Source organism: Monopterus albus, unplaced genomic scaffold (genome assembly GCF_001952655.1).
Source record: "Monopterus albus unplaced genomic scaffold, M_albus_1.0 scaffold20.1, whole genome shotgun sequence".
NCBI classification, from domain to species: domain Eukaryota; kingdom Metazoa; phylum Chordata; class Actinopteri; order Synbranchiformes; family Synbranchidae; genus Monopterus; species Monopterus albus.
In genome coordinates, this window is record NW_018127900.1 from 1,900,114 (window position 1) to 1,924,694 (window position 24,581).

Here is a 24,581-nt window from a genome sequence, read left to right on the forward strand (position 1 = left end):
TTATATTGACCATGATTGATTTACAAAATCAATAAAACATCCAAGGGGGAGAATACTTTTTATAGGGACTGTACCTGTATGATTATGATCCCTTAGGGTTTTCACTGGTACAACTACCAGGATACGAGACTACAGTGCACGACCGCTAATAAATATACTGCCCTTCCACAATAGTGCTCTCAGGTAGCAGAGGATATAGATTCTGTTGCAGGAGGGGAAACCATTAAAGGAAAAGTTCTGATGCATGGAGAGGCCTCCACATACAAAGACATTCAGCGTACTGCACCACACACACAAACATACATAAATTAATTGTATAGTGTCATACATCCACACAGACATGGTCAAAGTAAATCAAAACAACATCAGGTTCTATATTTAGCTGATTCTACAATACTGAAAATGCTTTATGTGTTAAGATTAAAAATGAATGACCTATCATCAACTAAAAACAAATCTGACTTCTCCGCATCAAAGCAAGTAGGGCTGCAGCTAACGATTACTTTTAGTATTGATCAATCTGGAAAACTAACCAGGAAGCATCTGCGTGAGAAGCTGAAACCAGAGGGCAGCACTGACTTGAGGCGACTAACCGATCAGAGCAGCCACTAAATAAAACGAATCTTCGTTCAAAGTGTAAATTGTATTGGGGGCTACTGTGTGTGTGTCAAAGTGGTACTTTATATGATTGAGTTTTGTGTTCACCCTGTGCTTTATTTCTACTGATGATAACAGTAAAGGATGAATACGCCACCCCATCAACAAGGTACAAGTGAGCATAGAGCATTTAAATCAATGAATGAACAACAAATCCTTCAGTTTATCAAAAATACATGGTTTTCGCTGGAAGGAGCCGATATACTGCTAGGTTTGGTTTACTACACAAGGTTTGCTAATTAATCAGAATAAACAAATTTGTTCTTTACAATCAAAAACATGGCTAATGCAATAATCCTGATATTAGAGTATGTTAGCAGAAATAATTCTGGGTAAGACATCTAAATGGAATTTAATAAATGTGAGAAATTTTTTGAATAAACAAAATTAGTTAGAAATAATCTAAAATGATAACAGACAACATGCACATTTAGCGTCCATGTAGACCCAACAAGGCCTCATTCAAACACTTGAACACAAATTCCTTCTGTCAGTCCCTCTTTGAAGAGACAGTATCAGATACGACTGGAGCACTAGAGTAAAACAGTGCAGTGGAAATCTCACTCCAGCTAATCAATATCATATTGATTACAACTACAGTGCGAGGATGAGCGAAGTGAGGAAGGATTTGCTGGTATTCAGACCAGTAAAAGAAAGTAGGGAAGATCCATGTAAGACACTAATACTGGCAAACTGGTACATAATATCTCATGAACATGTACGTGCATGGACTATGAATACATGATTAAGTTATTGCACATTCAGTAGCACATCCTGTTTTATAAGACTATAATCCTAACGGACCTGTTTATGGATGCTGCTCTTTACCTACATAAAAACAACCACATTTCACCAAAGATATTTTTTTTGTGTTTGCTGGCTCATGTAGTAAGCACTCTTGCTTTAAAAGGACTTAAATATTAACTGACCGTGGTCTGAGTCCCAGTAGATACAACTTCACAACTTCACATCAAAGCATCCATTTTCCAGATCAACAACTATATGAGAAGACTGAACTTAAGACCTTCTAGAATCACATCTTAAGTGGGCAGATGTATAAAAAGCCAATGCAAATATCTGATATTTACTCAATTTTACCTGACAGATACAAACAGTATTATCGCTTCATGCATACGAGCAACACAGATTGTGACACCTACATCAATCGGAATCTGTAAAAGCATCAGTCTTGAACAGTTTGATGATAAAGTCTTAATTCAAGGCCCACACACCAACTCTTTTTTTCCCCCCAGCGATTTCAACCCCATGGCACAGTCTGAAAGATCTCTAAGGAAGACAGTAATGCAGCTAAAAGCTCAGGATAAAGCTAGCAAGTGGATGTTCTTTTTTTTTTTTGTCAAAACAGAGTGAGTCAGAAAGAAAACCAGAAATAGTGTTTCTGCCTATCCAGCTATAACAGAGCTTTATGAAAGAGGTTGTGACAAAATGAACAAATTTGAGACAGCATTTTTATATTTCATAACACCTTCTTCTAACTCCATTTCCTCTCTGCCTTGACTGTTATATCACCAAAAAGTCAAGGATAAGTTACACAAACAAAGACTTAAACACCATCTGAGATTCAGAGTGTGTGGAAGAACTAAGTCACATTGTAGACAGCTTCTCTCAACTTTACAGCCCACTGCCAGGCTACAGGTAAGGTATAAAATAACAGAACTCTGTTTAAATAAATAAAACTCTGAATGTTTAAAAGAAAAGAAAATAGAATAAAATCAAATAAATGGGATAAAACACATTGGACAGTCAGCTAATAATAAAAATTCCCTCCTAGAAAATAATTTCTCTCACTGATTTTTCTCTTCTTTTGTTTTTGTTTTGTTTTTTTTTTGCAAAAATGAAAATATGTTTCAATGTCCTTTGCAAGTGTCCATTAAAATAAAATTATAGTACCAATGAGTCCTCTGAAATATATCTACAGCTGTACAATAGGTCTTGCAAGTGAAGTCATGAAAAAAAAATGTGAATTATTTTACATAAAAAAAAAAAAAAAACGTCTTTACAGATATGAGTTAAAAAGAGTCTTAATAATATAAAAAGAATGTTTGCTAATGAGATTCTTGGAGATTTGTTTTCTCTTCAATGGCCTGTTTTACTATTTCAGCCAACTTCAAACGATCAACTTTATCAGAGAAGGCTCGTCCTGCAACACAAAAAGGTGGCGGTTAAGGACCCGGTAACGCTGATTAACTAAATGAACAAATAACTTTATGCAGAGGTGATTTTACATATAAACAACATTGCCTTTGCCATTCATTGGAAATTAAGTCAAGACTGTATTACTCAACTAATTTATATCAATCTGTCATATCTCTATAAAATTAAGATCGTCACAGTTTACATCTAATTATTCAGTCTAAACCCCCAAGATGTTCAGTTTACTGTCTCATAACACAAATGCAGCAGATTGTCACATCTGAGAAGCAGGAACCTATGTAATGTTTGGCATATCTACTTAAAAAAATACTTAAACAATCAACTGCTGATTAATTTTCTGCTGACTGATTATTTGACCAATTGTATCAACTCCAATTCATTGCTGTGTTTGTAACTGATTTTTCTGGCAGGCAGATGAAGAGGTACAAAGTCAGACAATACAGAGCGAAGCTTAAGTGACAATGAATAACAACTACAAGTAATTTAGTAACAGCTTTTTTTTTTTTTGCTTTGCTTTTAGTCGTTTAATACAAAAGATAACAACATTTTCCAGATACAGACAAGAAGAAATGGTACTGACCGTCCCAGCTGAGCCCCTGCAGGCTGTCTCTCAACAGTCTACAGTCTCTGTTGAATCTCCAGGCTTCGTACATCACCTCATTCAGCTTCTCATCTTTGTTCTCTCCTGGACAAACAAACAAACAGTTTCTTTATTTCCAACTCAAACTAGTAAAATGTTTTTGTTGAACAGAAATGACAGCACAGCTTTAAAGGTAATTTAGATACATCATCTTTGGTGTTTTACATTGCAGCAAATTATACCAGTATATACCGATGTGCAATGTATTCAGTGCTAAAGTATGTGTATTTGTAGTAATTTCCAGCATTTTAGTAAAATGCCAGTTGCATGCCTACTTTAGTTTAGTTAGTTAAAATGGCTTAAACATCAGTGTGGGATTACTGACCAGCTTGGGGTAGTATACACTGTGCAATAACATCTCGTAACTTTTCCAGCGCTACGTTGGAGTCTTCCCCTCCATTCTCTGGGTCATGAATGAAGAAACTGTCACTGGGCTTTGGGCTGTAACACGTACACCAAAACCCATTTCAGACTCTAATATTGATGTTTTATTTATTACAAGGACCCTAAAATACATAATAACAAAGACTGCAAACTACACAGCATCAGAGACCTCGTTAGGAGAATAGCAACTGAAGAGAATGAGGTCTTAGTTTAGATTAGCATAGAGTAATACACTGCCATGGGAACACAGAAACGAGAAAAGCACTGCCACCCTCAGCTACCCTCCCCTGAGCTCTTGCACAGTGCAATAATAATTTAAAATGCAGTGCTTTCAATTACAGAAAAAAACTACTTCATGTATCTAAACCTTTTAAAGCACAAGATGAGGAAAGCTGACAAATAACCTCAACAAAAGCAATCATACCCTAGTAGTTTCCTCTTCCTGAGGATTGGGTTGTTCACAGAGTTTAGGGGCTTCAGACTGATGTTCAAATCTTGAATTCTCATGTTGGCCAGCTGCTCTGCGTGAGCCTGCTGGATACCGGCCACTACCGCCTGGGAGATGAGAGGACAGACAGTAAGACAAAGAGGAAAATCAGGCCAGCATGTACTGTAGCTTATAAACCTGTCACTTTATTAAGGGTCAGCAGAATGACCATACAACAGCACAAGATTTGGCATCTTTAATCTCCCACTCACCTTGTCCATCATCATCTGGGCAGAGGGCAGCACGTTGTCAAGGGCCTCGGTGCAGTTGAGCCAAGGGTGAGCCAAGACTCCCTCAATAGTCAGCCTCTCCTCTGGCTTTACCTTCAGCAGTCTGCAAGGAGCAGTCGAGGAGGTGAGAGAGTTCAAATTATTGGACAGAAAAAGGATGAATGAGTGAGTGTGAGGAAGGGATGGGATGAATGAAAATAAAGCAGGAAAAGAAGGGGTATGGGAAGTGTGGGAAGAGGCAAGATGTGTCAATAGCAGGGACGATAAAAGATCAGATGCAGGCACACAGCAGTTTGATATGTTTATGCATTTGGATATACAGTACATTGCAGTCAGTCAAAAATTACAAGTAGAAAAAAAAGCAGTACTACTAATAACAGACATAATGGATTCGAGAGAGCAAACGCAAACTGTGTGCTTCAGTCCACAGAAAGCCACGATCAGGACTGCCGGAGTGACGCAACATACCTGTGAACAATGTCTCAAATCTGGCTTTTTGTGACATTTAAATGTTTAACAAATGCATTTAGAGTTTACCATGTGTGCTTCAGCTGTTTGACTAGAGACATAGCAAGGAAAACAAAAAATAAATAAATAGCTTACTTGCGTACAATGTCCTTGGCCATCTCAGAAATCTGGCTCCACTCGTCTTCAGGGAAGTCAAAGCTGCCTGTCATAATCTTCTTCCTCATGTCCTTTGGGATGGTACGACTGTGGTGCTTGGAGTAGAACGGAGGATAGCCGCACAGCATTACATAGATAATCACACCAAGAGACCACAAGTCACAGCTCTGGAGAGAAAAAAGAAGCATTTATTTTATAATTTTTAAAAAATACACACTGAATCAAATTTGAGGACAAGGCAGGACACAATAGGGCTGAACGCTAAAGTGGACAGGCATGGGTCTTACTTTGTTATAGGTGTAAGGAGTAGGTGAGGTAGGTATAATTCCAGACTTTTCCTTCTGGTGTCTTCTTTGAGCCTCAAGTACCTGAACAGAAACAGAAGCATAAAGAGACACATCAAGAAGACATGCATTCAGCTATTACTGATGTGTTTATGATGTTTTATGTACTATATGTTTACTTTTTACCTGAGGTGCTACGTAGTAAGGAGTGAACTGAGGGGTCATCAAGTCTCCTTGATCAATTTTGGCAAACCCAAAGTCACACAACTTCACAGGAGCATCCTGTGCAAAAGACAGAATCGCACAGTGAGAGGCATGAAGGTGGAGCGAGCACAGAAACATATTTTAGTAGCTTCCTGTCAAATATTTCAGCCTGTTGATATCTCTGTTTAACAGTCACAGCTTGGTGGGATTTCTATTATGGAATACATCAAAGATACCACTGTTAGACTAAGGATGGAGTTTAAAATCTAACACAGCAAACTGCAAATCAGATATTTCAGAATCATCTGCATTATCTTGGTCACAAATTATTTTCGTGTGCAAGGATATTTAGCTCAAAAACATCAGCAGTGGCATCTGTAGGGGAGTGATATACTGATTGCAGTATTTACCTCTATTTTTATTCTCCGCTCATTGAAGTGCAACTCCAGATACTTACCAGAGAATTATCCTTGAACAGCAGGTTCTCTGGCTTCAGGTCACGATGTGCAATATTTAGAGAGTGACAATGTTCCAAGGCTTGACTGATCTACAGAGGAAGAGAGAGACTGAGGCACCATTCTACATGTGTGTGTCAAATCATATTTTAAGCAGTCTTGATTCGACTTTTGACCATGTATCTCACTGCTGCATGAGCTGCTTGATCCCAGCAGGATGCTGTTAATAACATGAAGAGGCCACAAGACTGCTGTGCTGTTATCAACAGGAAGAATATGTTTCACAGAAAAATCTTGGCAAAATGATGGGGAGTAGAAACCACAGATGGACAGAGACTGACTGACCAGAATTACTGAACGTAAACAGAGAGCTTAAAGAAAAGCAGTCTGTGTCGGTCCCTGACATGCTGGAGTATCACCACCTACCTGTTTAGTGACCTGGCTGGCCATCTTTTCAGTAAAGTGCCGGTGCTGACTGATTCTGTGGAAAAGTTCACCACCCTCCATCATCTCCATAACTATCAGGAGCCTCGCTCTGTAGAAAACAAGAGAGAGGGTGTGGATTGTCAGAGGACGCACCCAAAGAGAGGATATGGACAACTAAAAAAAAGAAATGCACAGGATTTTAATAAACAAATTCACACAAACAGAGTTCTTCACCTTGGGCTGGACTCATGTGGAAACTGGACACTGTTAGCGTAAACTTCCAGGATTTGCACAATGTTTGGGTGGTTGGCACACATCATATGGAGACGCACCTGCATGGAGGAGAATCAGTGTGTATAGCTAACATAAACACATTACACCTTGATTTTAAAATCATGCAAAAGAACAGTAATGATATTCCTCTGTACAAAAAGCATATCCCACCATGGCATAAGCATTTATATTCTGGTATCAACACAAAGTGGTTTAGTAAATTCTGATCCAATATTGACATAAAAACTCTGATTTGTGACATTCCCACAATGGTTTAACAGAGCAAGAGATATTAAAGAAATGCCTCAGTAACTGCATAATGAAATCTCTAAAGCAGCAGGCAGCAGTACCAGTCCCCTGTCTGTCTGCACAGGATGCATTCAGACCATGTATAATGCAGGAAAACCCTGACATTAAAGTAATAGGTTATATCTTCTTTCAAACATGCATTAGACTGATGACTGGAAAAAAAAAACTGTTACCATGTAGACAAGAAATTAAAAATTTGTTCATGTAGATGTGATGGTCTTGTTTATTTCTTGTTCCTCCATCATATTTACAAAAAAGGTCATGGGACTGTGTGTGGGGGGGATAAACACCTGGAAACTGTCAAATTATGAAGTGTCAAACTAAGCAAAAGTTATTTGCAAGACACTGGTACCTTTATAAACTCATCATTATCATAGCCTCGAAATAATGATGATACAAGTGCCTAAGAACATATTGATTAGGGGCAAGAATCTGTGTTTTTTTTTCTTTGTCAGTGACACTGTTCACAATTTAGCAGCGAGAACTTGTGTGAACCAAGTCTGTGTTGCTTATTTTGACTGTATGTTTTGTTTATACAGTATATAAGATGCTTGATAAAAACATAAGGCTGCTAATGACATGAAGAGGCTGCTAGACAAACTGCAGGAAGACAATGTAACAGACAAAGAAGCCTATACAAACAGACAGAAGCAGCACAGGAAACAGACTGATGAGGATAGAAAAACTAGACCGCACTCAGAGAGCGCAGACCTCCGCCAAGGGGCATGTCCGTTTCCCCCTAATGCCACAAAAGAAAGATTCCTAAAGACACTCATAACATGATTGCTTGACCATTAAAACCTACTGCTGGCATTTGGATGATGCTAATATTATTATTATTATCATCTTGGAAGGAATTCAAGAACACCGACAGCCATGAGAGACATCCACTCATTGGTTTAGGGCTTAAATGGGGACTTCTGTGAGTGGGCCGTGGGCAAAGAGTGAAGACTTCACAATTCTGCGTTCTGCTTTTTCAACAGCTGTTTGATAAACTGCTCATACAGTCTCCGTTACTGGCTATGGAGGGATACTTCACGTCCTGTGTTCTCCCTCTGCCCAGCTCTGTGAGTGTGTCTCGCCTATAAAACAGAGGCTGACACAGAAAAATACAGTGGAAAATCAAAGCAGGATAGTCTGCGTCAACACGAGGTTACGCCAGGTGATGGTTAAGGGATGCACAGGGTGTAGCGCTCACTAGATCCCAACAGTGGAAGCACTTACAGTTCATCACGGATGCACACAAATCACACTACACTTAGTAGCTGCACTTGTCTTCACTTCGGTGTTCAGCAGCTCAGTCATGCACGTCGGCCACAAGGGGGCTCACATGCAGTCAACTTTTGCAGCACTCACAATAATGAATAATCTTTTAGAAAAATTTGGTATCCAAATTATGGGACAGATCAGTACCAAAACCTAATCAATTGTTCGGTGGGCCATACCCTACCTCTCCAGAAAATGTCATTAAAATCAGTTCATTACTTTGAGTTATGCTGTTAACAAACAAACGCTTGCAAAAACATAACACCCACCATTGGCAGAGGTAATAAACACTAACATTTGGCAAGAAGGCAGTACAAAGCATACCTATATGGCCAAAGACTGACTAAGAATCACAGCTGCGACAGTGTTCCCTCTAACCTCATTTCTGGCCTTGGGGCGATCAATGAGGATCTTCAGGGCCAAGCGTTCCTGAGTTGACTTCTTTACACAAACTCTAAACAGGAAGGAAGCAAAAATCAACTAACATCTCACACAACATGATAATCCAACATTTGTCATCGATGTGATCGTGTATCAATAGCTTGGTCTCTGTAGTCTCACAGGCAAACAATTCCCAGGTCATTTGTTTCTATAAAAGGTAATCATTGTGGCTGCACAGAAAATATATGGCCAAGCATCTGACAGGTTACATATACAGACAAGTTGACAAATTTTGACACTCATGAAACCATTCAGTGACCCCTCATGCCCTATGGATGGGGGCACTGTCATGCTCTCATTTATTCTGGTTTTTCCTTCATCATCCATTGATGTAGAAGCTTATAATTCTTCACTGAAGCAATATGACATGCATACTGATATACTTATAGACCATTATATGTGTAATGGAGGCATCATTCCATCAAAATGGAAATAGACTGGATGTGCATCATTGTATAAAGATTTTCATATAAAAGAGCCAGAAAATGCTGGTATTTATTTCTCTCATGATGATTAAGGCTCATACTGTAACTACCAAGAGAATAAGAAAACAGGAAAACATGACTTCAACAATTATCCAAGTTCCAATGTAGTTGTTAATTCTTGTGTTGATTTTCAGGTAATCTATTAATAGACTAGCTCTGGTATTTATAGTCAGTCTGTTGCTGTAAACAATGTTTAGCTGAACACTGTGCTTGTAAACTTGCAGGTGTGTCACTTCTAATTCTAGTTTAATGGCTTTAACATACTTGCCAGTCCTCCCAATTTTCCCAGGAGACTCAGGTTTTTCACTGCCCTGCCCTCATTTCCTCCCGTGGTCAAATTCTCCCAATTTATGACAAAATTTCACACCATTTCCCCCTTTCATTATCACAACCTGTTCCTGGTACTCTCCATCACAAGAATATTGCTTCCAACTTGACAACAATACAGCTACACCCTCTTGGTATGCACGAGAGCGTGTTTCTACCTCCTCCTCCCATGCCAAGTGAGAAGAGCGAAAGAAATACTCATGTAAATTTCAGAAGTCATGGAAAGAAGAGTTTCAATTTCTCATGGAAAGTTTTAAAGGGCCATCCCTTTTGCAACCACTGAGCAAATGAAAACTGATACATTTTCATGTTTATGTCAGAGTTCTTGCTAAAGGAGGCAAATTATTTTGTAGTCTCTGTACTAACTGAGAATTAAAAGTTGAAAAGCATTTTACATTTACATTATTGCAGTGTATTAATGATTTTAATTCTTTTACAGTTTCTAGAATGCAGGAAACAATGTCTTTGAAGCTCAAATTTTTCTGAGGGAGGACACCCCAGCTGTACATGTCATATATTTTCATTGTCACAAGGTTTCACTTCAGTTTCTGAAAAGTCTATTAACTCATTCCCCCTCCTCTAAGAAGTAAGGACTCAAATAGTCACCCTTAAGAGCAACCGCTGGCCCTTAAAACTCATATTACACTATTAAACCATTACTGCAAGAAACTTTGGCCAAAGTTCACTTCGGGGGAAAGTAATACCCACCTAATGAATAACAGAGTTGGACAGAGGGGAGCCGGGACAGTAAAAGACATGAATGTGTTATGAGAAAGAAAGAGGTGAACAAGGGGTGAACAGGAGAATAAATTAGATTATATTAGACAAAATTCTACATGAGTCAGAAAAATCTGAAACAGACTAAAGTTAGAGTGGAAAAAGACAGAGTCCATTAGACATGTATTTACATGGAGAGTAGATGAGTTCAGTATTCTTCTCACTTGAGGCGCAGATTACACACATTAGGAAAAACTGATTTCTCCTTGCTGATCCAGCCCCATGATCTCTTCAAAGTCCAAGAGGAATTGGTGACAGGCATTGATATATTACTGCCTGATTGGCAGCTGGGCAGTCTGACTTGCACAGAGCAAACTTGACATAGCACGGACAGTGCTACTGCCTCTGTAACCTTTGACAGTAACTAACTAAATCAGACAACGCACACTCTTCAAGCCTGACGACTATTTCATTCCATTGTCAAGATTCTTCACATAACTCCATAAAGTTTGTAATGGTTTAAATGCAAAAATACTTGAACATCATTGCAGCTAATTGTTAGTATTTCAGAAATGTATGCTTTCATGTGATACATTACTCCCTGGGTATTAGAGTGAAAAAGATCAGAGACAAGAAGGGAGAGGGGGAGTGAACAGATAAAGAAAACTGATAAGTTTTATTGCTAATCTCTCATGCATCCGCACATGATCCGAGTACATCTTATCACAGAAAACATCAAAAAAACATGTAGGAAACTTTTTTTCTTGGTAGTAGACACAGTTTGTCCATTTGACACCATCCAAATAATCTGCTCTGACATCCAGCAGCCAACGGTGTGGCTGCAACCACAACAGTAGTGTAATGCACTGCAAGGGCTGGGCAATATATCACTGGATCTCTCTCTCTTTAATCCTGTTACACAGTTTTAGAATGTTCAGAATTGTCTGATGAAAGTTAAACTAGAAAGCAGTCTCAACCCAGCATGTGGGATTTCGCCCAGAAAGATTTCTACATCCCTTAACAATGATGGTCAGAAATGTCAAATGATTACTCGCTTCCACCGACTAAACAATTTATCAGGTGATTTTCCCAGTCACAAGCAGATGCTACAATGATGTCTCCTGGTTATGCAATACTTGTCCTGGTAAAATTTTAATATATCGATTTTTGTTTCACTGCATCTGATGACAGTTAAATGAGTAGAAAAAGATAACAAAAAGGAAGACCTTTTTCTTAACACACTCTCTCCATTTCACACACACACCTGACAGGTCCACTGATGCCAGCTCCCAACTTCTGTGTCCAGTTTATGTTGTACTCATCCAGAATGGATGTCTCCTGGAAGAGAAACCACACCAGAAAATATGTCAAGATGTTGAAAGAGAAAGAGAGGAAGCTCTGTGCAGAAATAACTGCATGGCTCCCTTTTACTCTCAGTTATCTGGTTCATGCAGTGCAATCGCCGGCCCACGGCCACCCACATCCATTACAAAGAAAAAGAAAATACTGTAGATGAAATACCAAGTGAAACTGCTGTTTAATATAATATAGTCTATGGCCTAAATTCATAAGATTCACTTATAAAAGACTTTGTCAGATTCTACTGACATTCTCGTGATTACAAGTGCTAAGCATTTTCTTCAATGCGTTACCCCTGGGTTGTGAAACACCTATTTTATCCATTATGACCTGTTGTATCATGCTAGTGCTAAAGCTTAACAGAAATTTAACTTGGAAAAAAGACCGCTTGGCTTCTACAAAAAACACGTCTGGATAGACTTAGGCAATGCTTCCTATAAAACAGTTAGAAAAGGATGGGATGCCATCCTGGAAGAAGAGTTAAAAATCTGAAAATTACTGAAATGGAGTTCTTAGAATCAGACTAGTACTGGATTTTTGGTTTATCAGTATTTCCAGCAGTGTGTTATATTTAAGTAAATACGTGTAAGTGACCAAAACCCCAAACTTAAGATCAGAAGATGATTAAATCAGTCCCTTTTCTCTTTCTGACAAAAGATTGATCTTGGCCAGCACAATGCATTTAATGGTGTGCCACTGCCAACTGGTACCATAAGGTCTCCTCCCTACAATGCACTGGCCAGTCCATTCTGCTCTGTGCAAACAGGAGAGGCTGATGACAATCAGGATTCATCATGATTATGCAACATCGGATAAGTGGCTGGTCTTTGTTACACAACTACAAAAGGGTTTGTACCATAAACTTCATAACTTTGGAGGATCTGACTTAATTATGCCAAACATTTGGCAGTCTGGGATAAATGGCCTAAAAACTGTGGTTACCAACTGACTCAGTTAATTCTAGGTTTCCCAGCAGGCTCACATGGAAGAGGCAGGGTTTCTAAATACATGTCTGCCATGCACTATCATCACACTAAGAGTGTACAAGGGCTTTGATACAAAAAAAGTCCAGGTTAAGCCTAAAGTTAACAGGCTAAACTAATGTTTCTTCATGTCAACAGCCCTAATCAATACTCAGTCTGTGTTCCAGTTTTCAGCTTCTTCTAACCCAACTATTAGTGTGGGGCCCAGAGCCACTTGAGATCACATTTTACTGCTGACATAGAAGCCTGGGTCATGACACATTGAGGGGAGCAGGCCAGGAACAAATCCAAGAGCCAGGGTGCATGGAAATTTTCCTGTTGATAAATCTGACCATGCTATAAACTGTAGGTCTGAGCTCCAAAGTAGTGTTGATCATTGGTAAAACTTTCTATAACATGTTTTTATGATTCATATTTTCTCTATTTGTAAAGATTCTTACAAGACTACTAAAGGATTCAGACTACTAAAGGCATTCATGTGGACGGCAAAGTAAGAATTGCATTGTACAGGGAAACATGTTTCCTAACTGTGCACATGACAAGTGTATGTTTTACTGTAACTTCAATGCAATCACCGTTATAACAATATGCACCCACGATCATGTTGACAGAAATAACATTAAAGATCACTGTAGACACTAATACAAATCTACAAAATAAATGAAATCGGCTCCAGCTGGGGCACCCAGTTGTCACATTACAATAATCTTCAATCCCCCCCCCTTTAAGAGAAAATAAAATGTTCACCATCAACGTAAAATGATGCACCTTCATTAAACCAAGATTAAAACGGGTTACTTCTTATTAAGTAAAAGCTACAACAGTGGTTACTTGCGCACATTTCATTCCCATTACCTTGATGAACTTGTCTGTGTTATTATCCTCCGACATGGTGTCCAGCTCTGGATAGATGAAGTCTGCCTCACAGCTGTCAGTGGAAAGACGCGTTTTTAAAATTTACCTTTACAAAGTTTCGGTCTTGTAACCCTGGGATGGACCAAGGTTTGTTATATTACTACTGATAACAAGGCATTGCCATTAAGGCAAAATGATATTCGGCCACCGATCAGCCAAAGACCCGAAGTCCACCAGCCGGTACGATATAACGTTAACGTTAGATCAGGCCGGTTCGGGTCACAACTTCGGGGACCGACTCGCTCTTCCAGTCGCCGTAGAACCACTGTAGCTACCATGTAGAGTGCCAGACTGCGAGCGAGATTACCAGAGAGCCGAAGAAATGTCCGATGTGGACTAGCCCACCACTTTTGGAGGGGTACTGAGCATAGGACCAGAAGTTTATTTTTAGCAAGCGCAATGAGACCAGTGCTGTGTTAACACTGTGAACAGTGAGGGCTGGCTAGTTGCTGTTAGCAAGTAAGCTGGTGTTACTCACTCACATCCCACGGTCAGGGCAGATGATTACGCAACAGAATAATGAAATATAACGTAGAGCAAAAATACTATCTGAAAACTACTGACACTACCCGGGGCGAGAGCTTGGTTGATCGAGCACAACGTATTCCCCAAACCAGAGCACCCTGTTATGTCGTCGAATCTCGTTAAGAGCTAGCGAACTAATGATAGCTCCGGTAGCAAGTTAGCTTTCCAGCTCTGCTCAAAGCCACAGATATTAACAGTAGCATTCTTCCGTAAAGCATAACTGTCAGAGCTTGCTCAAAACAAACACCATCTCGGTGACAGAAAAAGTCTAATGAAGAACGTTGTCAGAGCTGATCACGTATCTCTGGACTACTTCGTTAATCCCGTAGCTTCTTGTCAAAGGGAATACATAACCCGAGTCGGCACTATGCAATAGTTGTCCGTGTAGAGCGCCTGATGAAAATCATTAACATGTTCTGTAAATTTGGGTTATATGCGGATGTACATTCTTTTTTTTTTTAAATCAAAACATATGTATTTCTGACACATATGAAACGTGACCTGGTCTATATATTTTAAATCGAACTATTAGAAAATGTTTATCCAATAAATTTTGAATGGCCAAACTATGGTGGGTCCTTATACGGGCCCAGTTTTCAGATTGTACTATCAAAGAGGTATTATCATGTAGCCTATAATTCTAATCATGTAGCCTATTTTCTATTAGTGAACACTTGAACCATCCATGGCAGGGAGCTTACAAATAAACAGTGGTGGAAATTACACAGAGTGAAGAAGCCTAAGCCTACTGTACTTCTGTTATAGCCTACTTATAGGCTAATAAAGAGACAGAAATATTGTACATAATATAATAACAGCCTAAAATTCCCAAATATTCAGTTTACAATTAGGCATTACAAAAAAATATTCCAGTTTGAGAAGCTTTGCCTACAGAATTTTGTCTTGAAAAGACTAAAAGGAATTATGAAAATAATTGCTGTCTTGCTGATTAAATATTTGCTAATCAAATAAATCAGTAAATCAAATGAAAGGTTATCATTGTCATCATCATTTTGTTGCCTACCCCACATCAGAATAGTCGAGGTTAGACCAGTTACTTACAAGAAGGAAATACATCAAACAGAGTTTCATCTTTATCGGGCTACTTGTGAGCATCAATGTGCGCACACAGTGTGTAAATGTGCCATGTCTATGAGCGTGCGCCGGTGTGTATTCTCACCGGCTCACGTGGATGCCACAACAGCCACTGAGCATTCATGGACTTCCTGAAAATAGTGCCATGTTGTACGGGTTTAAAAAAAAAATTAACACAGGGTGGCTATATACTTGTATTGGTGAGCTAGATTAAATATGACCGCAATTGTCTTTTTGGTAGATTGATAGTTGTCATAGAACACAGTGTAGGAATATTTAGTTAGACGTTGTGAGCCGTTAAGTCTTTCCTATATCCCTCCGCTGTTTTTTGTCCCCTTTCAGACTGTTTTGGTCTTTTCGCTGTTAGCAACGGAGAGAACCCGAGATTGCATTGAACCCTATGTTGATTTTTTTTGTCAAGAGTACATAACAAATTGACAAACTGTGTAACATCCATGTTTATCTTGGAAGAATGATCGGCACGTGTTGTCTTTTTTAAAATGTTATTGTTTTAATAGGAACTGTACAGATTGCTAATTAGCTAGTATCTGTTAGCCGACTAGAATCTTAGCATAGCATCTTCAGGAGTCACGTTGACGTTAGCCTGTTAATTAGTCAGAGCTTGGAATTACTAACGTTCGCGAACTGTCACGCAATTATACACTGCCTCATCCTCAAGCAATTGCGGTGTGAAGCTGGTCATTTTACGACACTGTCTTTTATGGGATCACCATGTCAATGAAGGCCGGTGGAAATCGCAGCAAGCCCGGCGGTGGCAGCACTGCTGGTGCCGCCGCCTCTGGTACCGGAGGAAGCGGCGGTGGAAGACAGAATCTGGGCAGGTCTGTGAAATTAAAACATCAGTAACCAAGTGAAATAAAAACATAGCAGTGGGGGGTAATGTTGCCAGTTTTCAGCACTTCGACACAGTGACGTCTAATAGTGGCCTTTTTTGAGAGCTGACATCCTATTTAAGTGTTAAAAACTTGTACGTGTTCGGTAACGTTATACGGGCCTTGCGACGTGTTGGTCACCTAGCATAACGTTATGTATGGATAGCAGTTTAGCTAGCGAGGCCTGTCTGCTTGATCCAGTAATGTTGCAACTTCGTTGTAACGGTACCTCCACTTGCACGTTGAATAAAACATGTCAGGTGGACCCGGACTATGCATTGTGACATGTGTGGGTGGTCAGACACATTTCCTACATATATGTAGCAGTGAGTCTGTATGCCAAGTTTACTGTCAACTTGGATTCAGTTTGGCTAGTGTTAGTCTTAATTAGCCGTTTAACAGCCCGTGCTCGATGTTCAGTGCATGTATCTAATTCAGTAGGCTATTATAACAGCTAGCTAACGCGACACAACCTGGCGACATCTCAGCCTAAGACACTTGCTGATAACGGTGTTTGTTTTGAATTGGCTGTCATGTAGCTTGGTACATTACCGCAACATTGCTGCAACGGGGTTGCCAAAAATTGATTTAAAGCGTGTGGCCACACGAAAGGAAAGGGGCGGGTGAGGAGAGGGGAGAACAGACCGACGGGCTTTCAACCTTGACGTTGCCGTTGCTGTTCGGGTGAAATAGTGTCCTTGAAGCATGACATTTCTGTACATGTCGTCTCAAGATAGAGCTTATTCACACTGTCTTTGTAGGAGCTGCATGCGTATTGTGAATTTTAGTTGTGTTATTTTGGCCAGGCTTCTATTCGCCGGTCACTAGGACAGTACGCCCCATGCATTGCGTAGGTTTATTCTGTAAAGGCCATGCGAAGAAATTATAAAACACGACTGGACCAGTTGGACTCCTACATACAAAAGCAGCCCATTTCAGTTCGAAATGAGTTGGGTTAGTGTGTTCAAATGAACACAGTAGTCATTTAGGCTACCACAACGGGATAATGCAGGGAAAGTGGACGTTTCCTACATAGAATCAAGTGGGAGTATCTGGCCATGTGCCAGCTGCTGAACAAGGTGCATTTTCGGACATGCTTGTTAAAAATGTGGGCTATTAAGGATTTGGCTGGCAGCCCCTTGACTATTATATGATCTGCGGGAAATCTCTGCAATATAGACTAAATTGGATAGCTCTTTGGTGATTCTTAGGGTTTTCCCTTAACATGTGCAATAGCAGTTTGGTGCCATCTTAGAGATTTTCACCACCACCTCCTGAGAGTTCTGTTTTTCAGTTGCACAGTTATCCCCTATAGAGAGCCTTTGTTTCAGTATGCTGGCAAGAACTTAAGATGGCGAGTTTGACAACAATGGCATGTTTTTTCTTTCAGGGGACGACACAGTGGTAAAGGTCCTACATCAGTAAGTAATCTGTTAACTCATAAGTTACTGGAATGTAGCTTTTATGATACAATGACACATATCTTCAGAAGCTTTGTATACCTGACTGCTGTATTCGATCCGAGGAAGGAGGCTGCATTTGAAAATTCTCACTGGATTAATGCTTTTGTTAGTTCAGTTTGTGCAGAATCATTTGAATACATGCCATGTTTTTGTAAGACATGCAGTTTGGTTTAAAAGTTGCACAGAATGAACCTAAGGGAAAGCACAAATCCAGTGGCTGGATGTCTGTTCTTGTTCTGTATTATAAATGGAACAGTGGTTCACCCCTGTGTGAGAGCCCATTTAGCACAAATTGTTTTTGTGAATGGGGAACATCAGAATTTAACTGTGTTTTTTTTCTTTAGGTCATTTTCAGTGGTGTATATGCAAATATGAGGATGGTCCATGTCTTGACTTCAGTGGTGGTATGTTTACTGTGCGTCTGTCCTAGGTTTTTGACATGATGTTCCAGATATGTCTTGTGGTGTGTCCTTCTGAATTTGTCTTCTAAACACTGTTACAGTAAACTTCTCTGAAACAGCCATGTGAATCATGCTTACTGTAAATGCATTAGTAACTGTACTGCAGTCTGTCTTTTGCCACATGCTGTTTCTTCAAAGTGTCTACAGTGCAATAAACAAAGCCAGTGTCATTTGTAGAGACAGCTGGTTGCATAAACAAGCAGAAACTGAACAATCATTTGTCAGTTTCACAACAGATTGGTTTCTGCACTTGTTTTTTGAATGTGTAAATTGACATTGACACTTCATTGAATGAGAGAGTGTTGCATACAGTGAGTAATGATAGGTCTGTTTATTTACAGGGGACAAACTGTGAGCTGAAAGTGAAAAATGGAGCAGTCTATGAAGGAGTATTTAAAACATATGGTCCAGAGGTAAGGATGCTAATATTGAGGTAGATATGTCATTTTCTTAATAACTTCAGAAATGTTTAAGGTTAACTGTGCTGGAAAGATAGTGCCCCGCCAGCACTCTAACTATTTCACCCCTGAGGTGGCTTAGACAAAGATCATGCTTTCCATCTGTCCTTTTATGGAGGAGAGGTATGTGTCCGTTCATTTTCTGTTTTAGGTTGAAGTATTCTCCAGTCTTTTGGGAAAAGACTTCAACTTCCATTCCTGATTGGTTCCCAGTAACATACATTATACCCTTTTTTTTTTTTTAGATAGAACAGCAGGGTTTTATCTCCCACATCTTTTATAAGGGTGTGTGACTGAAATGTGAGTAAAGCTTGGTTTCTCCAAGAGAAATTAAATTTATGTTTGTACAAGCAAAACACCACTTAGTTTTGAGTCACAAAGCATCACATTTAGTTTTATTACCAATGTGTGCAAGCTGAGCAGTCAAACATGCTGAACGTTATAGTCACCAGTCCAATGTTATTTTCAGGGTTTGTGTTTTTGATGTTCTTTCATAGTACTTAGGTGGTTGTAGTCTTGTCTGCATCCATGCAAATCGGAAGCTCTGTGGATGTCATTCAATGAGCAGAATTCAACTAATTGATGTCAGTTAAACTTTTGGTTTATGTATGCTGTCAGCCAAAAAAACCTAGAAAGGATTTCCTGTAGTTCAGGTTTAGGTAAGCATGTTCATATGCCATGCTGGGCCGTGATTTAAGTTCTTCTTACACAGTTATTAAATCAGTTAGGTCCTTCTATTCTCACGAGCATCATTTTTGATTGATTTATTTGTTGTTTACTGTATAAAATGTCAGGAAAAAGGTGAAAGAAATTGGCCACAGTTTTTAAAAGCTTAGGGTGACCTTTTCAGATGGCTTGTTTTGTCTGTCCGACAATCTAAAGTGGAGATACTGACTGTAGAGATAAACATCAACTCTTCTTTGAGCAGCTGGGACCGCCTAATATTTGGTATTTTTACTTAATAGATTTACTAAAAGGTCAAAGTATTATTGAAATTGTGGCCTTTTTTTTGTTTGTTTTGTTTTTCCAGGCACTGCATGATTGGTATGAACCAGTGCTTGATCTTTGTCCTCCACGTCATGGTTCCTCATCTCTTCTGTAGATAGTTAAGGCTTTTGCTTTCAGATAGGTTTTTGTTTCAGATTCCCCTTTTAATCAATTTTAACAGAACGTTCTTCCTCAGTGTGACCTGGTGTTAGATGCAGCCCACAGGAAGAGCCCAGAGCCGAGCTTAGGCCCCAGGAAAGAGGACATTGTGGAGACCATCATTTTCAAGGCCTCAGATGTCGTAGTGGTGACCTTCAAAGATGTGGACCTGAATTTTGCCAGGAAAGGTACTGAGGGCATTTCTGTTGATGAATACTATCTAGGCACATAAACAGCAGTTTTTATGCACCTAGTTTTGTAAATACTAAAAACGTATCAATCGTACACAGCATAACTAGGTGTTTGTCACTTTCATTACGCACACAAATAAACACATGCCAAAGTGAAGGCCTATCAGTGCATACATAATATATTGCTCTTTTTAAGTCTGTATTCACTACCTTGATGTCACAGGGGCTTTGGCATGAGTTGAACCTTGTGTGTCTGCTCTTGAGTGGCCAGTCATTGAAGACTGATGTGATCTATTGATTGGTCTGAAGGTTGCCCTGATGCAGCATGGACACTCAATAAAGCCTGAATGAGCCTTCTTTATCTAATTCATCTTGACTCACACAATTGTCCCTTGATTGCTAATGGGCTGTGTGGGTGGGTTTTATTTTCTGAAAATGAACAAGTGAAAAAGAGTGAGGGTTTCACCATATGACTCACAGAGACTATACTGCACTGGTGCCACTTCTAAGATCAAATTGTTATCCTGTTAAATTGAACAGCTGTGGACTGACTGGAATTTTCAGTGTTTTACAGAAAATAAAAACAAAGCATGACTGGTAGTGTTAATGGTCTTACAGTACCAAGCCAACTAGGCAGCTCACATCAGTGTTTTAACTGTTACTATTTAAAAAGTTATTTATGCAGATAGCATACTGGTCAGAAATGTTCTTGTCCTTTCAGGTACATTTGTTTATCTTCTTCTTCTTCTTGTTCTTTCGGCTGTTCCCATTAGGGTGTCACCACAACTTGACAACAGTCAAGCTGTTTGTAGCAGCCTTCCACATCCCCATTTTTCGTTTATAATATATGAAAAATGGGGATGTGGAAGTCTGCTACAAACAGCTTGACTAAAACTATGGAAACCACAATCAAGTTGTAAAGAAATAGAAACTGAAAAGATTTTTACTTAAAAATGTGCACCTAGTTGATCATATCTTAAATTGTTGGGTAGGAAGTCAACTGTGATCGCAAGTCAGTCGTTCTGTTTGTCAGACCATCTTCTGACTCTGTTCCATCTGTCTCTCTCCTCTCCAATGGTCTAGTCTCCTCTGACACAGGTAATACATGGCTGTTTTCTTCTCTTGCACATCTCTGTATGCATTCAGGCATACACACTTTAATAGGCTTATCAAAACTATAAAATCACACTCAAAGTCTGTGAATCCTCAAGGCTTGGACTTGATCTCTTCCTAATTATTGCTGCAATTTAAATCTAATTTCATGATAGAATTTGAGGATCACTGATTAAATATAGCCTTAAAAAACAGCAAATATGTGATGCAGGGCAGTCTTGCTCCATCTTTTCACCAGCTCCTTTATTTTTGGACTGGATGTTGCTTTCGGTGGAAGACTTGAGAATTTTATTATGGTTTAAATCCAAGCAAAGGTGAAGCCTGTATGTATCCAGTTAGTATTGCACTCTTGGAGCATTGACTCTTAGAAGAGGCAGGACATGGTTATAGCTTCTATTTTAACTTATCCCTCAGAACAGGGGTAGGCAATTCCAGTCCTCAGGTGCCACTGCCCTGCTTGTTTTCCAACTATCCCTGCCCTACCCACTGCTGATTACATGGATCAGGTGTGTTCAGTCAATCAGAAGCTTGAAGATACCAGTTCACTTTTTGTCCTCACGCCACCTTCATCTAATATGGTATCTTCCAGCTTCTGATTGGCTGAACACACCTGATCCAGGTAATCAGCGGTGACTAGGGCATGGATAGTTGGGAAAACAAGCAGGGGAGCAACATTCGAGGACCGGGATTGCCTACCCCTGTCTGAGCATTATTTTCTGTTGCTACACATGATTTGAAACTGTTTGGCCATAGCTCAGGTCAAATCAGAATGTAGTGTAACAGAGGAAATTATGAGCTTTGTGAGTATAATTCCATTGAAAGCAACATATTTTCACAAGCACCTTAATTTGCTCCCTGGGTGTTGTACTAAAAACTGTCATGGTATGTTAGGATGTTTAATTTGGTTTGGCTCTGGAAATGCTTTAAGATCATATAATTGAGTGCAGTTTCTGTGCATGTTTGCTTACCCTTCACTATACCCACATTTGATTTGTAAATGTTCCTTGTTTTGATTTTGAGGCCCTTGATGGACAGTGTGCGCAAAGCATACCACCCACCTCTGCTAATGTATTTCAGGCCTTTTACCCCACTGTCTGTCTAGTGCCAGTCTAGTGTTTCTAAACTTGATCTGTGCTAGAAAAAATGCTAAAATGCACTTTATATTATGGGATGTCTTTGAATGACCGAGTTATGTAATTCCAGGTGGCTGCTATGCTCTATGCACATTGTCCATTGGTGCCAGTTCTGATGAGGTGAGAGCAGACTTCAGTTGAGATGAGACATTTTCTTTCAAATATAATGAGGTGTTTCTTTGAGCATGCCTGTCCCTGGTTTTAGTTGAACTAACCAAAGTATTCTGTGAGTTTACTTAAATGTTTTGAATGTTGCTGAATAAATGGTATTACATTAAGGGCACCACACTCAGGTGTCATCGCGTCGTCTCCTCATGTGATAAGCGTTATATGAGTCCCATAACACACATCGGTAGTGGCACAAATTCAGTGTGAGACTACCAAAACGGGTGAGTACTTCAGTATGTTATGCTTTTGACGCATGTCAAAATAGGAAAATAGCTTATCTTGACGCATGTTGATGTGCGTCAGGCCATCACCGGTGTGCCTGCTTTTATTGATAATAGTGGTTGCAGCTGATTTCATGTGTTACACGCTGCTTGTGTGTGGTGCCTTCAAGATCTTGCCATGGTGATGAAAAACAAAGTGCAAAATAAAAAAAAAAAAGTTAATCTGCTGAAAATATTTGTAGTACCTTACTTCTTGATTCACTGAAACTATTTTATTATAAGTTAAGGTGGGACTACACGTTTCCCTTTCTTTATAAATCTGTTTTTATGTCTTGGTTACCCTATCAGAACCCTTTATCAATGTTAGCTTGACCAAGGCTAGCTCAAGCAATGGTGAAAACCTTTTTGAAAGGATTTCCCCCCCAGTCCAGTTGGGTCCATGTCTAGTTGTGAATGGGTGTGTCTGATGAAGCACAACTATTTGCTGTGAGAGCTAGTAGTATAAGTCCTTGAGGCTTAAACGCTTCCCTGCATAAACAGAACGCAGCCATGTGACTGTATACCATTATGAGCCTGTGTGGGTCGGGTGGGAGGTTAGTCTGCTGCAATAAATACCCTGGCTTCCAAGAGTATCTAGACTCCATTGTTACTTTATTGTATTGTAGATTTAATTTTAAATTGATAACATTTGTTTTATCCATTAATGTACACTCGGTAAGTAATCATAATGTCAAAGTGGATCTTGAGATGGAACTTGTGACAGATGTTCAGAGGATCTGCCAGGAAGAATGGGATACACTGCCCAAATTCAGGTCTGCAAAGCTTACCCAAGAAGACTCAAAGCTGTAATTGCTGCCGTAATGATTTCTACAAAGTGCTGAACTGAATGATTGTTTATTAAGTGTACATTGATGGGCAAAAATGGCAAGTGTGTCCATTTAAATTATGCAAAAGTAATGGGTCTGAATACATTCTTAGGGGACTGTTTTCATTGTATATGTTGCAGACAACTTCACAGATGCAGCAGTGAGCAGCAGGATCAATGGCGAGCATAAAGAGAAAGATCTAGAGCCCTGGGATGGAGGAGAGACTCACAACTCTGGTAGCCTCGAGTCTCTGGATATTGATGTGGTAAGAAAACACAAAGGCCCTTTTTAAACTTGGTATTAAAATGGTGTCTCAGCGATCTGAACATATGGAGAGCCAAGACACATCACTGTTTACACATGTCAATAGTCATACGTCTGCAAGGTGCCCAGCTGTGAAAACCTATTGCATCGGTATGCTGTACATGCAAAATTCACCCTGGTTAGTGAGTGAGCTGGTCAGTATAGTGAGTGACCCACTGTGACTGGAAAACAACAGTAAGAGTGGTAATTTAGGTTTAGAGTCTGGGCTGTTCATATGTATTGTTGCTGTTAATTCCTTGTATGGTTATATTTAATTTAACAGAGGTTGCTATATGCAGTATATTGTTTATAGACCTTTTATGAAAATGTCTCTTTCTGTGCTCTTCTCGTCTTACGTCAGTCAAATGGGTGGGACCCCAATGACATGTTCAAGTACAATGAGGAGAAGTATGGAGTTTTATCTACATATGACAGCAGCCTGTCTACATATACGTAAGCTCAGTGTTCATAAGTCACTTCACTTTGTTCAAAGTGTTTATTTTGTTAAAATATGTTCACTTTTTTAGCATGTTTGACTGTATGTAACTAATCTACATGTCACACTTGCACTGACATTCAAACATTGGACAAAAAAAAGTCATGCTTTTAATTTTGTTTAAATGAGACCTCACATGGCAAAAATAAAAAGTTGCTGTCCTTGTCTGACCGGAGCTTGTTTCTCAGGGTTCCTCTGGAGCGGGATAACTCAGAAGAATTCCTCAAGAGGGAAGCACGTGCTGCCCAGCTGGCAGAGGAAATTGAGGCCAGTGCGACATACAAGGCTCGTGTGGCCCTGGAGAATGATGACCGCTCTGAGGAGGAGAAATATACTGCTGTGGTACGAGGGGAAAGGGAGAATCACATGCTTAGTAGGTAAGACGACACACACACAAAAAAAAAACAA

The 24,581-nt window shown here is 39.6% G+C and overlaps 2 protein-coding genes across 15 annotated transcripts in view; one reads left to right on the forward strand and one right to left on the reverse strand.

The window, feature by feature from the left end:
* On the reverse strand, positions 1–16,725 carry mapkapk5 (MAPK activated protein kinase 5). Of its 5 annotated transcripts, none has more exons than XM_020593924.1 (15): positions 16,707–16,725; positions 13,582–13,654; positions 11,649–11,722; positions 8,793–8,868; positions 6,801–6,898; positions 6,567–6,675; positions 6,143–6,232; positions 5,668–5,763; positions 5,485–5,565; positions 5,177–5,364; positions 4,556–4,676; positions 4,281–4,411; positions 3,798–3,913; positions 3,413–3,517; positions 1–2,818 (listed from the first exon to the last, which is right to left on the reverse strand). In XM_020593924.1, exons 1-15 carry the CDS (start codon positions 16,712–16,714, stop codon positions 2,724–2,726), a joined length of 1,461 nt encoding a protein of 486 aa, XP_020449580.1. In that variant the 5' UTR covers positions 16,715–16,725; the 3' UTR covers positions 1–2,723. The 5 variants fall into 5 exon arrangements, with proteins under 5 accessions (XP_020449580.1, XP_020449582.1, XP_020449583.1 ...); XM_020593926.1 differs by lacking the exon at positions 16,707–16,725 and adding an exon at positions 15,229–15,326; XM_020593927.1 differs by lacking the exon at positions 16,707–16,725 and adding an exon at positions 14,211–14,562.
* The window catches only part of atxn2 (ataxin 2), a 27,539-nt gene continuing 18,400 nt past the window's right edge, over positions 15,443–24,581 (forward strand). For 2 of the 10 annotated variants that reach the window (XM_020593914.1, XM_020593918.1), the window contains exons 1-9: positions 15,443–16,103; positions 17,545–17,575; positions 17,962–18,021; positions 18,420–18,491; positions 19,720–19,870; positions 20,957–20,971; positions 23,515–23,639; positions 24,039–24,130; positions 24,362–24,550. In XM_020593914.1, the coding sequence (XP_020449570.1) occupies positions 15,994–16,103; positions 17,545–17,575; positions 17,962–18,021; positions 18,420–18,491; positions 19,720–19,870; positions 20,957–20,971; positions 23,515–23,639; positions 24,039–24,130; positions 24,362–24,550 (845 nt within the window). In that variant the 5' untranslated portion in view covers positions 15,443–15,993. Of the gene's footprint in view, positions 16,104–16,952; positions 17,234–17,544; positions 17,576–17,961; positions 18,022–18,419; positions 18,492–19,719; positions 19,871–20,956; positions 20,972–23,514; positions 23,640–24,038; positions 24,131–24,361; positions 24,551–24,581 lie in introns of those variants that run through there. The other 8 variants (XM_020593913.1, XM_020593917.1, XM_020593915.1 and 5 more) reach the window with 6 other exon arrangements.

Coding starts and splice junctions, on each gene's coding strand:
- mapkapk5 (XM_020593924.1), bottom strand. Junction 5,365..5,484: donor CTCCTTACACCTATAACAAA/GTAAGACCCATG, acceptor TTTTCTCTCCAG/AGCTGTGACTTGTGGTCTCT. Junction 4,412..4,555: donor CCCAGATGATGATGGACAAG/GTGAGTGGGAGA, acceptor CTCATCTCCCAG/GCGGTAGTGGCCGGTATCCA.